Here is a 13,917-nt window from a genome sequence, read left to right on the forward strand (position 1 = left end):
GCCTGAAATCTCCAAGTGGGAATTACCTGACGTGCCCTGCCCCAGTTCAGAGTTACCCGTAGTGGCGCATGGTCTGAGACTGTCTTTGCCAAATATTCGGACTCAGTGGTCAGCGCCCCTATTTCGCGGGTGCCCCATACTATGTCAATTCTAGTGTGGGTGTTGTGTGGGACTGTTTCTGTCTAATGCTGCTACTGGGGTGCTGTTAAAATCACCTCCCCAAATGGCTAGGGGCATGGGGTGGGACAGCAACGTTGGGGTGAGAGTGGTAATAAAGCCTGTGATGTTACTGTTGGGGGCGTATACCCCAACCACAGCCAGTTGTCTGCCATCTAATCTGCCCTCCATTACTACGTACCTCCCTGGTCTATCTTGTGTGTTGACATGAGGAATGGAACTCCCGCTGCTATCCAAATCAGCACCCCTCTCGCAAAGGTCGAATATGTTGTGCCTATCAGCTGGCCCCCCCATTTCACGCGCAGATCTCGTAGATCCCCCTCTAGCATATGTGTCTCCTGCAAAATAGCGATATGCACTCCTAGTCTCTTAAGTCGGGCATACACTCTAGCCCGTTTGCTCGGCATCCCAAGGCCCCTAACATTCCATGTTAATATGATATACTGGTTCCCCATGCTGCTTCTAGAAGACATCTTGTAGGGTGCTGGGGGTATGTTGCTGTATTGTGGGCCTGGTTTTAATATTGGCCCACCTGGTCTCTGCCTTTCTACTGCTAATATTTAGATATAGCGGGCGCAGGTCCATCTTTTGTGCATTAAGTGATTCCGATTGCTGCATTTCTGCCAAACTACTAATCCCCTCCCCCCTAATTAAACCCCCTATACTACACACAACTACGGTGAAACTACAAAACTTAAAAATGTGTACAATAACTTTTATCCAGTTGGATTCGCACAGTGGGATTCTCATAACTTACAGATGTGGCTCTTGTAAGGGGCTCACATCGTGCCGCAGACTGAGTCTGCCAATATCTACGGGCGCCCCCCCTTGGCATATTTCCGTTCCCTTTGGCCCCACCCACCCGCCACATGTCACCTGTTTGTGCCCCAAATCACTTAGCTTAGTATTTATATCAGAGATATATATTGTCGGAAGCACTTTATCCCCACATCTCGGCAGTGTCATGAAGTCTCTATAAGTTTTCCCAGTTTCTGTCGCCATCTCTAGTGTTCACTCTGGGCCTGAGCAGGTGGTTTATAGTTCATCGGCAGATCTTGGGGTGACCTTCGGCCCACCTAGTTCTCTTGTTGCCGTGGATACGGAGCTGGCTGTGTCTGAATTCGGTTCCAGCTCCACAAGCCCGCCGGGAGTTATACTGCTGCTTTGCATGTGCAGCAGCGTCTCTTTAAGCACTTTCGCTCTTTCCTCTGCTGCTTGCCAGTCATTGGGCTGGCCTCTGGTGCGCCGTTTGAATCGCTTCCCTGCAGTGGGTCTCCGCCGTTTCTCGTCCTCCTCTGCATCTTCCCGGGGGTGTGCAAGGCCCTTGGCATGGAGCCATGTCCAGGCATGTCCAGGCATCCTCGGTGCTGGTGAATATATGAGTGCGGTCCTCCATCACTACCCTTAACTTGGCTGGGAAGAGCAAGGCATGTTTTATGTCCTGTTCTCGTAGGCGTTGCTTGATTTTAACAAAAGAATTGCGCTGATTCTGCACCTCTTGCGTGAAGTCTGGATAGGCATTGATGTTCGAGTCTTCATACTTGAATGGGCCCTTATTGCGGAATTGTTGCAATATTGCGTCTCGGTCTCTGTAATTCAAGAACCTGGCAATCAATGGTCTGGGGGACTGGTGGCCTGCCCGGGACTCTATAAGCCCTTTCAACCGAGAAAAACTTGGATGGAGCCCCATTTAACACCTCCTTAATTAGCCACTGCTCTAGGGAAATTTCTGTTTCCGGTTGACGCATACTTTCCGGAAAACCCAGAAATCTCACGTTATTTCGGCGCGCCCTGCTCTCCATTTCCTCGGATCTTCTCCAGAGTATCTTCAGCTCTTCATCCATGCGCTGAATTTGTTTTTGGTTCCCTTGCGCTATTGGAGTTAAGTCGGATATTTCAGCTTCGGTTGTTTTCACTCTTTCAGCTAGGCTTCGGTGGTCCACTCGTAGGAGGTTCAAGTCTTGTGCAACTGCGTCAATTCTGTTTTCTAAAGATGACTTAGGGCCTGATTCTAACTTTGGAGGACGGTGTTAAACCGTCCCAAAAGTGGCGGATATACCACCTACCGTATTACGAGTTCCATAGGATATAATGGACTCGTAATACGGTAGGTGGTATATCCGCCACTTTTGGGACGGTTTAACACCGTCCTCCAAAGTTAGAATCAGGCCCTTAGTGTCCAAGATCGCCTGCAATACTTTCTCGAACTGAGCAGAATGCGCCAGGAGTGTGTTTTCTAGTGACTGCAGGGATGGGTTAGATTGTTGGTCGGCAGGTGTTGCTCCTTGGGTGGTTCGGTCTGAATTCTTGGCTGATTTGGCTCTGCCGGCCATTTTGGCTGTCTCGAAGTCTCCTCCTAGTCTACAGTAAGTTCGCACTTTTTGGCCCTTTTAATTCGTTGAGTTAAACTGTTGCTGAGTGTCCTGGGTGTGGTGTGTACCTACGGCGTTGAGAGCGTGGGGTTGGCCAGCAATGTCAATGGAGGGCGTAGCCTTGTTTACGCGTGCTTATAGCCTGTGGCCATGCGTTTTTCACGACGGTCCATCGTTGAGTTCCCGTGGGGCTGCCTGCGGGGCCCACCGATGTTCGTGGGGAGCGTAGCAGTTGGAGGAGAGCACTCTCACCCTCATAGGTGGCGGCGGAGCCTGGTGCCAGAGGTTTCCCCAACAGGAGGGGGAGCGTAGTCGAGGGCCGAGGCAGGCGGCGTGGCCCGGGAGAGACCGAGGAGCGGGACGAGCGTCAGGAGCCGCAGGTGGGCTCCGTGCATCGCAGGGCAATCCAGGCAAGCGCCGACCATGGGGGACCGGTGCGGCCCCAGCGCCCGCAGCACGCACCAGCCGTCTATGCTATGTGCGTTAACAGGTCCAAACCTATGGAGGCACGTGGCGCTTCTTAGTCTTGCGTCCTTTTTTTTCCCCCCTTTTAAGGTTCGAGCCCTGCCTGTCCCCTTCCCAGAGGGCGCAGGTGGGTTGCATTGATGGTGGGGCGGTGGGTGGCTAGGAGTCCAGGAGTGTCCCCTCTGTGTGGGACTTAGTTTTTCCCCCCGGGTTTCCCCCCTCACCGCAATATGCTGGCTCCTGTTAGTGGTCCTCTGCTCCCTCCTGGGCTGTTTGCAGCTATGTGTTCTTGGCTCTGGGCTGAGGTGCCTTTTCTTTGCTTTTGGAGTGTGTCCGCGCGGCCCTGTCGCCGCGATGCCCAAAATGGCGCCCGACCCCCCGGGCCAGCTCCAGCTCCGCGCGCTTCGGGGGTAGCGTGTAGAAGTCCTTGTTTGGCCCGTACGGCCGCGGCTCCCCTGCCCCTACGGTCACGTATGGAGAGGGTGGGGGCCGGCCGCGCGAGGCGAAAGCGCGTCTGGAGCCGCAGAGGCAGCTCCCCCTGCCCGCCGCCCCGCCCGGCGTGAGCCCCCGGGGCCCGGCCTCGGCCCAACAGTACACCGAGGGGCACGCCCGGTCCGCGACAGACGCTCCAGTCCCCCCCGATCGGGCCACCGCCACGGCCGCTTCACCAAATTTGCGGGGGCGCCCTACAGGATATCTTGGTCGTGCCGGGGACGGAGCGCTCGTATCAAGCGACCGTCCCGGCCGCCATTTTGGCTCCTCCGTCTGACTGTCTGTAAATTTAGTTTTTGACAGGCAAACTGTCACCAGTGTCATCATGGGCACACCAATCAGCCTTACCAGGGATCAGTGGGAGTAGCTCAGTATACTGGTTGAGGACATGCCTGCAATCAGCCTGCTGTTTTTCTGTGAGGGTGTCTGACAAGACCACTCCATCCACAGAACCATTGTGTGGGTTGCTGGAGAGGCTCACTCTCTTCTTCCTGTCCCTCATCTGTAACCATGAGCATGAGCACATCAGCTCTGTCACAGTAGGGTTTTAGGTGGCTGACATGAATTATTCTTTTGGGATTTTTGGAAAATGCCCAGGTCAACTTAATAAGTTACCTCCCCTTTCTTTTCAAGTATGGGATAAGGCCTAGATCACTTGTCTTGTGGAGCCATAGGAGCCACCTGTTCCAACACCCAAACTTTCGGCCCTGATGTACTCTGCCATCCTTGAACGTAGACTAAATACACAGTCCATTATGCCTTGCTTGGGCTCTTTGAGAGGCTTCTCCCAGCCTTTCCTTACAAGACTCAGCGGTCCCCTAACAGAATGCCCAAACAAAATTGCAAATGGAGAGAATCCTACTCCCTTTTGTGGCACTTCCCTGTATGCAAAAAGCAGACAAGGAATAGAGACATCCCATCTCCTTCTGAGATTTTCAGGGAGTCCTCCAATCATGCCTTTTAGGGTCTAGTTAAATCTTTCAACCAACCTATGTTTTGTGGATTGTATAGGGAAGTGAACTTCTAGGTCACTCCACATTCCTGCCAACTTGTGTTTTAAGTATACAGAGATGAAGTCCGACCCCCTGTCTGATACTACCTCCTTAGGGAACCCAACCCTGGCAAAAGACTGATTTGCATATGTCTGGGTCCAAACAGGGGAGCGTGCTGGGCAAAAAAACAATGGATTAAACCCATATCTTTGAGATGGGGGTGAATGGATTCTGTCCATCATCTGTTCTTTTTTGCTAGTGAAATGAGGAAACACCCTCTGAAATACCACTTCAGATGGTTCTGCGGATAGGTTTCCTCCTGGTAATAACAGATAATTTGGCTGGGAGTGAAGCAGCTTCAAAGAGTCACTGATAATACACCATTGTTTAGTACAAGCATGTTAATGTGGGCGATTCCAATACATTTTGTGTTAGGGTCATCTGTAGTTTCACTACACTCCCCTCTCCTACAGTTCAAGGGAAGTAGCCACTATTCACTCACTTCTTAATACCCGACAGGCATCTCCAAAGGTTTTTAAAACTAATCAAGATAATTAATGTCACAACTGAACTGAATTAGGGTTCAGTTTCTCAATCAGAGACAAACCAGCTTTTATATGTGCATCATTATTTAACAAACAACCATGTTGACCACTGAATTAGATTTTTCATAAAGAAACCTTGCCTAATGATCTCTTAGCAATGCATTAACATGGCTTAAAACGCCTTTGTTCAGAGGTCAAACTTTCAGAATACAAAAGCTATTACTCTAGTAGCCTAAGAGTAATGATAGCTAATGTTTCCCATCACTGAAGAGACACACAAAGCTAAATAATAGGCATGCCCCACATTTGCAAATTATGCAACAAGGTCATATGGGCTGCATGGCACTACCTATTTGTGGCTTTTCTAATGCCAGAGATACGTTTTATACATGTCAAAACAGATCCCCTTTCATAGTAGTTCATGCTGCAGTGGCAAGCCAGAAAGGAATTATTCTATAATATTGTGCAAATGAAATTCCATGTGTGTGACATTTAACTTTTATGCCTAAAGTGCATTTTTGTGCCTCATTACTGTGGCCTTACTTAAACATTAAATATGCTATTGAGGTTATCTAATCTTACAAAATGTTTGTGGTTCAGAGCACATGTACTCGGATGCTGGATAGCAGCTTCCCTTGTTTTGAGTTTAAATCTGGGGAGTCTGCTTAAAAAGGTTAATTCCTCCCAATGCTTTCTTGACTTTTTTTTAATAGGGAATACAATGTTTTATATTAATGTTAACAAGGATAGGTTGAATCACTCTAAATCATCTAGGAAGCCACCAATCTTGCATTCAGGTGAAAGGCAAAGGAGACTGAGGGCTTGCAAAGCTCAGATTCTAAAGCTGGTAAAACAATAAGTGGTCATGCAACATAATGATGAGCTTCCCTACTTCTGACCTATTATTCTGTTAGTTAAAGGAGACTATCCGAGACATGTACTGGGTATCTTCATAAATGTGCACTTAAGAATATGGAGGAACAACAAGGAGATTGCTGTAATGGTTACGCACGAGAGGAGTCCATTAGAAATGTCATAATGTTGCTGAAATTCAGCAGTAGGAAATAGTGATAACTGCACTCAGAAAGTCATGCAGTAGCCCAGGCTTTGCAGATTCTGTCCAAGCTCCATAGACATTAAACAAAGCACACGTGAAAGAAGTCTGTGAATATGACCGCCTCTAAAATCTCCCATGAAAAGACTTATCTAACCAAATTGAGACTGGGTACAAGGATACATCTATGCTGAAGAGCTGGGACCTCAATCACCTTCACTCAGACAAAACACTCGGAGCAGACACTAACCTACCTCAACTCTTAAGTAGTCACATGAGTGCAAGGCCATGTTAAGTTGGTACACGAAATGCACTAGGGCTGGGGAAGTACATATTTACACTTGAGGTGTACTAAACCCCATAATTTTTGTCATGGAAATTTGCAAACTTTCATGGAAATTTCAAGACACTTTGAGCACAAAATGTGGTTTGCTGGTATCTTACATGCCTTTTATTTTTTTCACTCAAGAGCGTTTGTCACATAAAATTCATAAAAGATATTAGCAGGAGATTGGCTTGGGCGGAAGATGTCCCTGGGTGAGACATGTCCCACATGAGTCTCCTGTGAGTGAAAAATAACACAAAACTGAGTAAAGCAACATTTTTAGAAATTTTGCTTAACGGAAAATCTGTGGAATTGAAAGTTTACAAAGGCCTAATTTACACTTTGAGTATCAATGGACTAAAGTGTTTGACTGTAGAAAACACGATTGAGAGCTGACTCTGCATGGAGTTGTACAGCCACTGCAGCAACACAAGGAAGGCAAAAAATGTTTGCAATGTAGATAGTCTACTTTTAAACATAGGTTAAGTTAGCCTTAATTTTGGCGTGAAAGGCCACAGGACTGAGTGCTTAATGTATACAGGGCGAACAAACTAAATATTCAAGAAAATTATGCCCACACAGTGAAAAAATGTCTGCTTGGGCAAAGTTACATTTTCAATGCACAGGCCTAATTGTGAAAATAAATTGACTTTTACAATCTATCCTAGCCAAATATTAGAAACTTGCTCAATAGTGATTTTTTATTTTTCTGTGGCTCAGATATTCATCTCTGCCCACAGCAGAAAGAGAAACTGTAATCAGAATAAAGACAGTGAGTTTTCCTCATTTACATAGGGGTGGTTCTCGGAGGGGACATACAGCTCTTTAGAAGAGAGGCTGCTCAGTGCCATTGTGAATGATAGATTCTGTGAAGGTTTACCATAAGATCAAAGACGAATTGCTGCAATTGGAGGTAGAACTTTGGTGGTTAATCTACTAGGATGCAGGTACAGAGAATTCTCCATTCACTGTCTAATGCAGAGGATCAAAATTGCACCTCACCACTCTTGGGCTTAGAAGAAAACTTGAAGGAAGAAAGTAGATTGTGCCTGACCAATGAAAAGACTTCTAAAGGACTACTGATCACCACTTCACACAGAGACTGGAACTGTTATTTAAGGTTTATTGGCTGGCCTCATGTGTATTGCCACAAGGACATAAGAAACAGAGATAGACTCCTTACTAAAAAAAAAAAAATCAATTGTCTAGGAGTGAATGGACTGCAGTGGACCTTGTGAGTGAGCTGGTTGGAGAGAGACCTCGTGCCTAGGACTGTGCTCAAAAAATGGGGGTGGTAGGAGACACCAAGCATTACTTGAGCTACATAAACAAAAATTGAGATTTTGTTAATTTTGTGTCCTCTGAGGACCAAGAAAACCCTAAAGCTTCATACATAAAACACAAACTAGCCAGGTACAGAGTGCCAGTTTGCCTCAGTCTGAGATTGTTTCCTGAAATTCAAGGCTATAGCAGGAAAGCCAGAGAAAAGTGTCCAAGCCCATGAGCACTCACCAGCTACACTCTGCTTTGTTTCACTGCTTAAGGAAAATGAGAAACGGAAAAGTGGAAAAAACGAACTAAGTTTCAAGGTAAAAACTTGGAGAAGTATTACCCGCTAGTCTTGCTCGTATCCCCACTCCATCAGGGTGGGCTTGTAGTAGGGCTTAGGTCCTGGTGTAGTGTGAAATCTACTTTCACTGGTGCTTTGATGTTTCATCTATTTTAGTCCTTAAACATTTACACATCCAGATCTCTATTTCCTCTAATCTATTTTTTGTTTATCAAATTTTTACAGATATTTCTAAGGTGTCTTATAAATCTTACTTGGTTGTGCTCTTTCATATTGTTTGGTACTTCTGGAACTCAACACACATTTCCTGAGAAAATGCTTGCTACTTGTGGCATAGCTACTGTTAGATCTGTCACCCTTGAGTAGTAGGCCACCACACTTTTTGCCATCACCCCTCCTGTTTTGCTGAATTTGTTTTTGTTTGCTTTAAGACATTGTACAATTCACCACTGCTAACCAGACCAAAAGTGCTTGCACTCTCTCACTCTTAAACATGGCAGAACTGGCCTACAGCTAATTGCACATTTAATTACATTGTAAGTCCCTTGTAAATCGTAATCCATGTACCCTGGGCCTGTAAATTAAATGCTACTATTGGGCCTGAAGCACTCATTGTGCCACCAACAAAGTAGTCTTTTTCACATCTCTGGGTTGCCACTGCAGTCTGTAGAGCAGATTTAATCTGCCATTTCGAAATGGCAAAATAAAGCCATTGCCAGGTTTAAACCTTTTTTTCAAAAACATATAAGTCAACCATAAGGGTAGACCCTAAAGGATCATACCGCAGGGTATTTAATAAGTACGACATGAGGGTTTATGTTTCACATGTCCTGGTGGCTAATGTTTTTCGCTCTTGCAGTCCCCCCCATAGGATAACAATGGGTTATTATATTACACTTAATAAGTGAAAACATACATTTGGGAGAAGACAGGAAAATTATGTTTACACTTGAATGAAACGTAATTCAAACCCCTCTTTAATGGTAAAGTCTGATTTTAAGTCACAATTCTGAAAATGTCACGTTTAGAAAGTTTGCAATCTCTTGTCCTAACCATTTGGTGCCTGCTGCCTGTGTCAAGTGACTGTGAATAGTTGTCATTTGGCCTTTTTGTATTCCTCCCAGCCGGTGACAGAAAAAGGGATTAAATGATGGTTGGATCGCCATCCTGCCAGGATGATCGGAGCTGAGCTATTTCCTGTCCCACTAACATTTCGAAATGCTGCCTCCAGCACACACACAAAGGACCATGACACCAGCCTCTTGTTAGCACAGACTACTTGGAACCTTGACAGGAGAAGGAAGGAACTTTCCAGAACAGATGTGGGGGTTAATATAGGAACCCTATCCTCCTTCTCCCCAATCCCCCCCCGCACACACACTTTAAAGGCTGGGGCCTGGTAGGAGTAATAGTCTCATCATATCGCTTCTGATCACTTTGGGACCTGCGGACGACTTAGAAGAAGGACTGCACTACTGCTGGAAGAACAGCTCTGCTGCCCTTCTCCCTGGGGAAGGAAGACTGGACCTGCTCCTTGAACCAGAGTGACCTCAAGGGCCTCCTATTCTGAGCAACAGGGACACAAGCTCCAGAGGCCACTGTGCATGAGCCCAGCTGACCTTCTTCAACTGCACCTGTCTGGACCTGCAACTGAACCTTCCTACACCCTGCTGGTCTGTGCTAGAGTGAGTCCCTGATCCCCAAGAGGAGCCTCTCCCTCTCCAAGTCCTGGTCCCTTGGTTGTCATCAAAGTGCACTTCTTTTAAAGAAAGAAAGAAATCCTGAAGTTTTGAGCTCCGTGTGATCAGGCCCGTCCACTCACAGACCTTGCCACCAGCAATGACCACGAATGCAAAGCTTCACTGAATCAAGCTCTTTGTGCTACAATGACCGCCAGCGATAGTCACATCAACGCAAAGCTCCAGCAATGACCATCCGCGACAAGCAACCAGATTTTCATGCTACAGCGAGGCCTGCTCTTCGTGCTAGAGAGGCAAACATGCATAATGCTGTCTTGCGGCCTCCTCTACCATGAATGGATATTTTCAAACCCGGACTTTGAGGAGGTAACTTTTGCAGCAGAACTAACCTGGTCCTTGTACTTGGACCGCACTCCATCATAGTTGGCCTGAACTTGTGACTTTCCTCTGGTCTAGCAGAGCCAGATGATCGTGAGTGGCATTTTGTACTTTTCGGTGCTATATTTACCTAAAATGTTGAAATTGCGTATCTTCGGTTCTACTGATTGGATTTTTGGACTTTACACGCTGCCTCTGAATGAAGCTTTTGTGCAAAACTACCAGAGGGCTAAGCACAGGTCAATTTAGTGACTTTTTGTGGTTGACCCCGACAGGGATAGTGGTTGCTGTTTGAGAAGGGTCTTGCTCCCCTCAACCAAAAACCCAGCTTCCTTTGTTGGTGCTCAGTGATAGGATCCAGTACTTGTGTTTCTGTAGTGCCTCTCAGTGATTTTGTTTAACACTAAATATCTCTATAAATAATCTAACATTACACTCAACTTTGTTTTGAATTCTCCTTGATTGGCCTTTTTGGCTTTTTCCAAATTCACTTCCATTCCACCTGACTTTTTACACTGCTGACTCTGCCTGCAAGCATGGAGTTTGTCCTCAACAACCTAGAGACATGCACACCAGCTGAACTCAAGGGATTCTGCAGGAAGAGAAGTCTTCCAGCAACCAAGAGCCCTAGGAACAAGGAGCTCCAGAAGGCACTCAGGCCTGGAAGGAGGCCCATCAGTTACAGGTTACAGCACAGGAGGATGAGGAGGTGAACTTTGAGGAGAAGCACAAAGAAGAAATGGAGGAGGAGGAGGATGACAACCCCCTGATGGTGACCCAGAGTAGAGAGGAGGGTCTACAGGAGAGAAGACCCCTTCCAGATCAAGGGTAGACAGCAGTATCTCCTCCCACAACCTATCTCCTGAGGAACTGATGGACAGGAAAGCAGAAAAAGAGTTCAGGTTGCAGATGGCCAAGCTAAAGATGGAAGCGGCTGATGCTTAGAGAGCTCATGAAGTGAGCCTCAAGGAGCTGGACCTGAAGGCCAAATGAAACACAGGGTCCAGCAACAATACTAGCAGAGCAACCCTAATGTCAAATAGGGACATTCTCTGACCGGAGTGTTTCATTGCGGTCAGCCTCAAATCATACCTAGATTCTGGTCCACCACAACAAGTTAACTAAGGTGGGCACTTAACGCTTTGTGGCGCTCTTTTCATTAGAAACTTCAAAAATTCTCAGTTTCCCCTTATAGTTTTTGTTGTTGTTGTGGTATCACTTTTTGTATTAAAATGTACTCTATTTTTATAAACTATTAGGATTTTCACTGTTATGCTTTGACTTTATTTCTGTTTTGGTACTGCAGAAATATTTTACACGTTGCAGCTAAGTTAAGCCTGTCTGATCCATGCTATACCTTCCAGGGGCTGAGGTCGGGTTATTTTAGTGACGTTAGTGGTTCACCTTGACGAGAACTGGGGTTGTTAATTAAGGTGGGTACTCATTTCACTCAATTTACTCACTGAACTGAAATGTAATCTACCCAGATTATATTTATTAAACTGGTATGGGTAGCTGCCTACCAAATTATTTACCCAATGTTTGACAAAATGTATTCAGAAATTCTGAAAGGACCTAAATTAGTTTATCTCAGGGCTGCTGTGATGTTTTTCGTTTTGGAAATGATTATTTGTAATATTGTCACCACTCAGAAATGTGGCTTAGGAATGCATACACTTTGAATTGGTCAATCCCAAGACTGGATAAATGTACTAGAGTTCCTGGGCAAATAGAAAGAATTGTTTTGGCACTGTGTGTCATGTTCTAATATGACTGTGCTGATCTGAACTAGATATGCTGTCACTGTTAGCATGCCAAAGCAGGAAAACGTTTGTGTGCCAAATCAGGAATGCATTATAAATACCTTATAGTTCCTTCAGTATGATACTTCTGCAGCAGTGACGATTGATATTAGCTGTTATTTCTGCCTAGTATTCTGTACTGCATTGATTAAAGTATCAACAATGACGGGAATCTCTACACCTTCAGAAAGGGTTAATTTAAAGGCTTTAAGTGTATGCTGACCGGGAACCATGTTTCCTGCACCTACTCAGCGTCTGATGATGTAAAAAATGTAAAAACAAAACAAAAACAACACTGGCACTGACAGAGAGGCAGTTTTCTCCCTGTGCAGATGAGTCATTTATGGATTTCCTTGCCTGCGGCCACCATGCCTGCCACAGCAGTCAAAGGCAAGTAATAATCTAATGATGGCTCCAGTACCCCAATATCCCAAGTACCCCAAATAGGGTGGGGTGACAGTCACTTTGGCCTGACAATCTTGTGGTGGATGAGCCATCAGGTGAAATGTTAACAAAGGAGTATCCTCTGTGCTTTCACATATAACTGACTCCTTCTTAAGGTCAGTAGCACACACTGGCGTCTCCTCCATTGGAGCCCCACTTAAATGCCCCCCAAAGCCCTGGAGATGAAAGGTAATAAATTACCTTTTAATCTTTAATCATCATGTCCTGAACCAAGTGTCAAGATGGTGTGGGACCTGCTGAGGGGCAGCAGGGAGGAGTGGTGGGCAGAGGCTGCATGTGCACTGTTTAATATGTACATGTCTCATTGGCCGGCCGTCTTGTGACGGCCAGCCATACATGTGCACTTTGAACCTCTCAAACCCCGAAGTTTTAAGACAGCTGGGTTGAAAGTAAGTGCAGGACTCCAGTGCGCTGGGGAGCGCCGAGAGAGGCTGCTCCCTCCAATAGGGGCGCTGCTGTCATGCTGGTTAACAGGAGTTTTGCATTGCACTTCAATCTCAAAAGAAGAGGTCCGGTTCAAGGATGACGTGTCTGGATTCAGTGTTTTAATTTTAATTCATTAATTTATTTTATTTGCACGCACCCACTTATTTGACCGCCCCACACCCTGTGGACACCAGACGCCACTGGTAGCACATATGATCCTCATTGGATATTTAGTTTTCTGCAACAGTTTCAGGCCACATATGATCCTCAATGGATATTTCGTTTTTTTTAACAGTTTCAGGTCATTTGCCACAGGTGAGTTAAGAAACAGCTAACCACATATGATGACAGATAACAACTGGGCTATTCAGAATGCCTGAATTTAATCTGAATCTCTGCTTATGGGAGTCTCCCTTCTAAATCAAAAGCATCAACATATTTTTCGTGTTAAATGCGGCTCTCAACTAACAAATTGTGTACATGTCCAGACACACAAAAACTTTTGAACTTGTATAAAACATACAGATGTGTGAGAGAGAATTTTCACTTGACAGAGCGAACAAAGGTATGGTCTGCACAGAAATAGGCACATTGACTATTCACACAGAGATAGAAAGGCTTTTGCACTATTGTGGGCTACCTCCCTTTCCCTGAAACACTGAGGACCAGACACTTGATTTATGTAATCAGGCACACTGGATTTAATCAGCAAATCACTGTTTGATGTTCCAATTTCGAATATAAGTATGTGAAAGGTACAAACTAGCATGCAACGTCTGCGAGTAAATCGATGCACCTACCCGGAGTCCTCCACCTGCTGTTGGAACAGAATTGGCAGTCTGTTTCTCTAATTCCTCCTGCCTTTTCTTTTTCTGTTCCACAGACTGTGGGTTCTTAATCCCACGTGCATTCGCCTACAAAGTACAATATCAGTTAAACCACAGATGACCAAGTAACAATTCAACATATAAAATAAAGAAAAACTGAATGACAACATTTACACACAACCATGAGCTTCTCTTAACAAGAATGAAATAGAATAACACCACCAAGACCGAACAACAGCTAGTGCAATTTGGTGGAAGGCCGTTCTCAATTTGCTATACTAACAGCCTTTATGACATACTGTGGTTAAACAAAACTGTCCGCTATTA

The 13,917-nt window shown here is 45.6% G+C and overlaps 1 protein-coding gene across 2 annotated transcripts in view; it reads right to left on the reverse strand.

Moving 5' to 3' along the window:
• The window catches only part of SVIP (small VCP interacting protein), a 241,988-nt gene that overhangs the window by 25,013 nt on the left and 203,058 nt on the right, over nt 1-13,917 (reverse strand). For both annotated transcript variants that reach the window (XM_069221950.1, XM_069221951.1), the window contains one exon: nt 13,564-13,677. In XM_069221950.1, the coding sequence (XP_069078051.1) occupies nt 13,564-13,677 (114 nt within the window). The remainder of the gene's footprint in view (nt 1-13,563; nt 13,678-13,917) is intronic.

This window comes from Pleurodeles waltl, chromosome 3_1 (assembly GCF_031143425.1).
Source record: "Pleurodeles waltl isolate 20211129_DDA chromosome 3_1, aPleWal1.hap1.20221129, whole genome shotgun sequence".
Lineage (NCBI taxonomy): Eukaryota > Metazoa > Chordata > Amphibia > Caudata > Salamandridae > Pleurodeles > Pleurodeles waltl.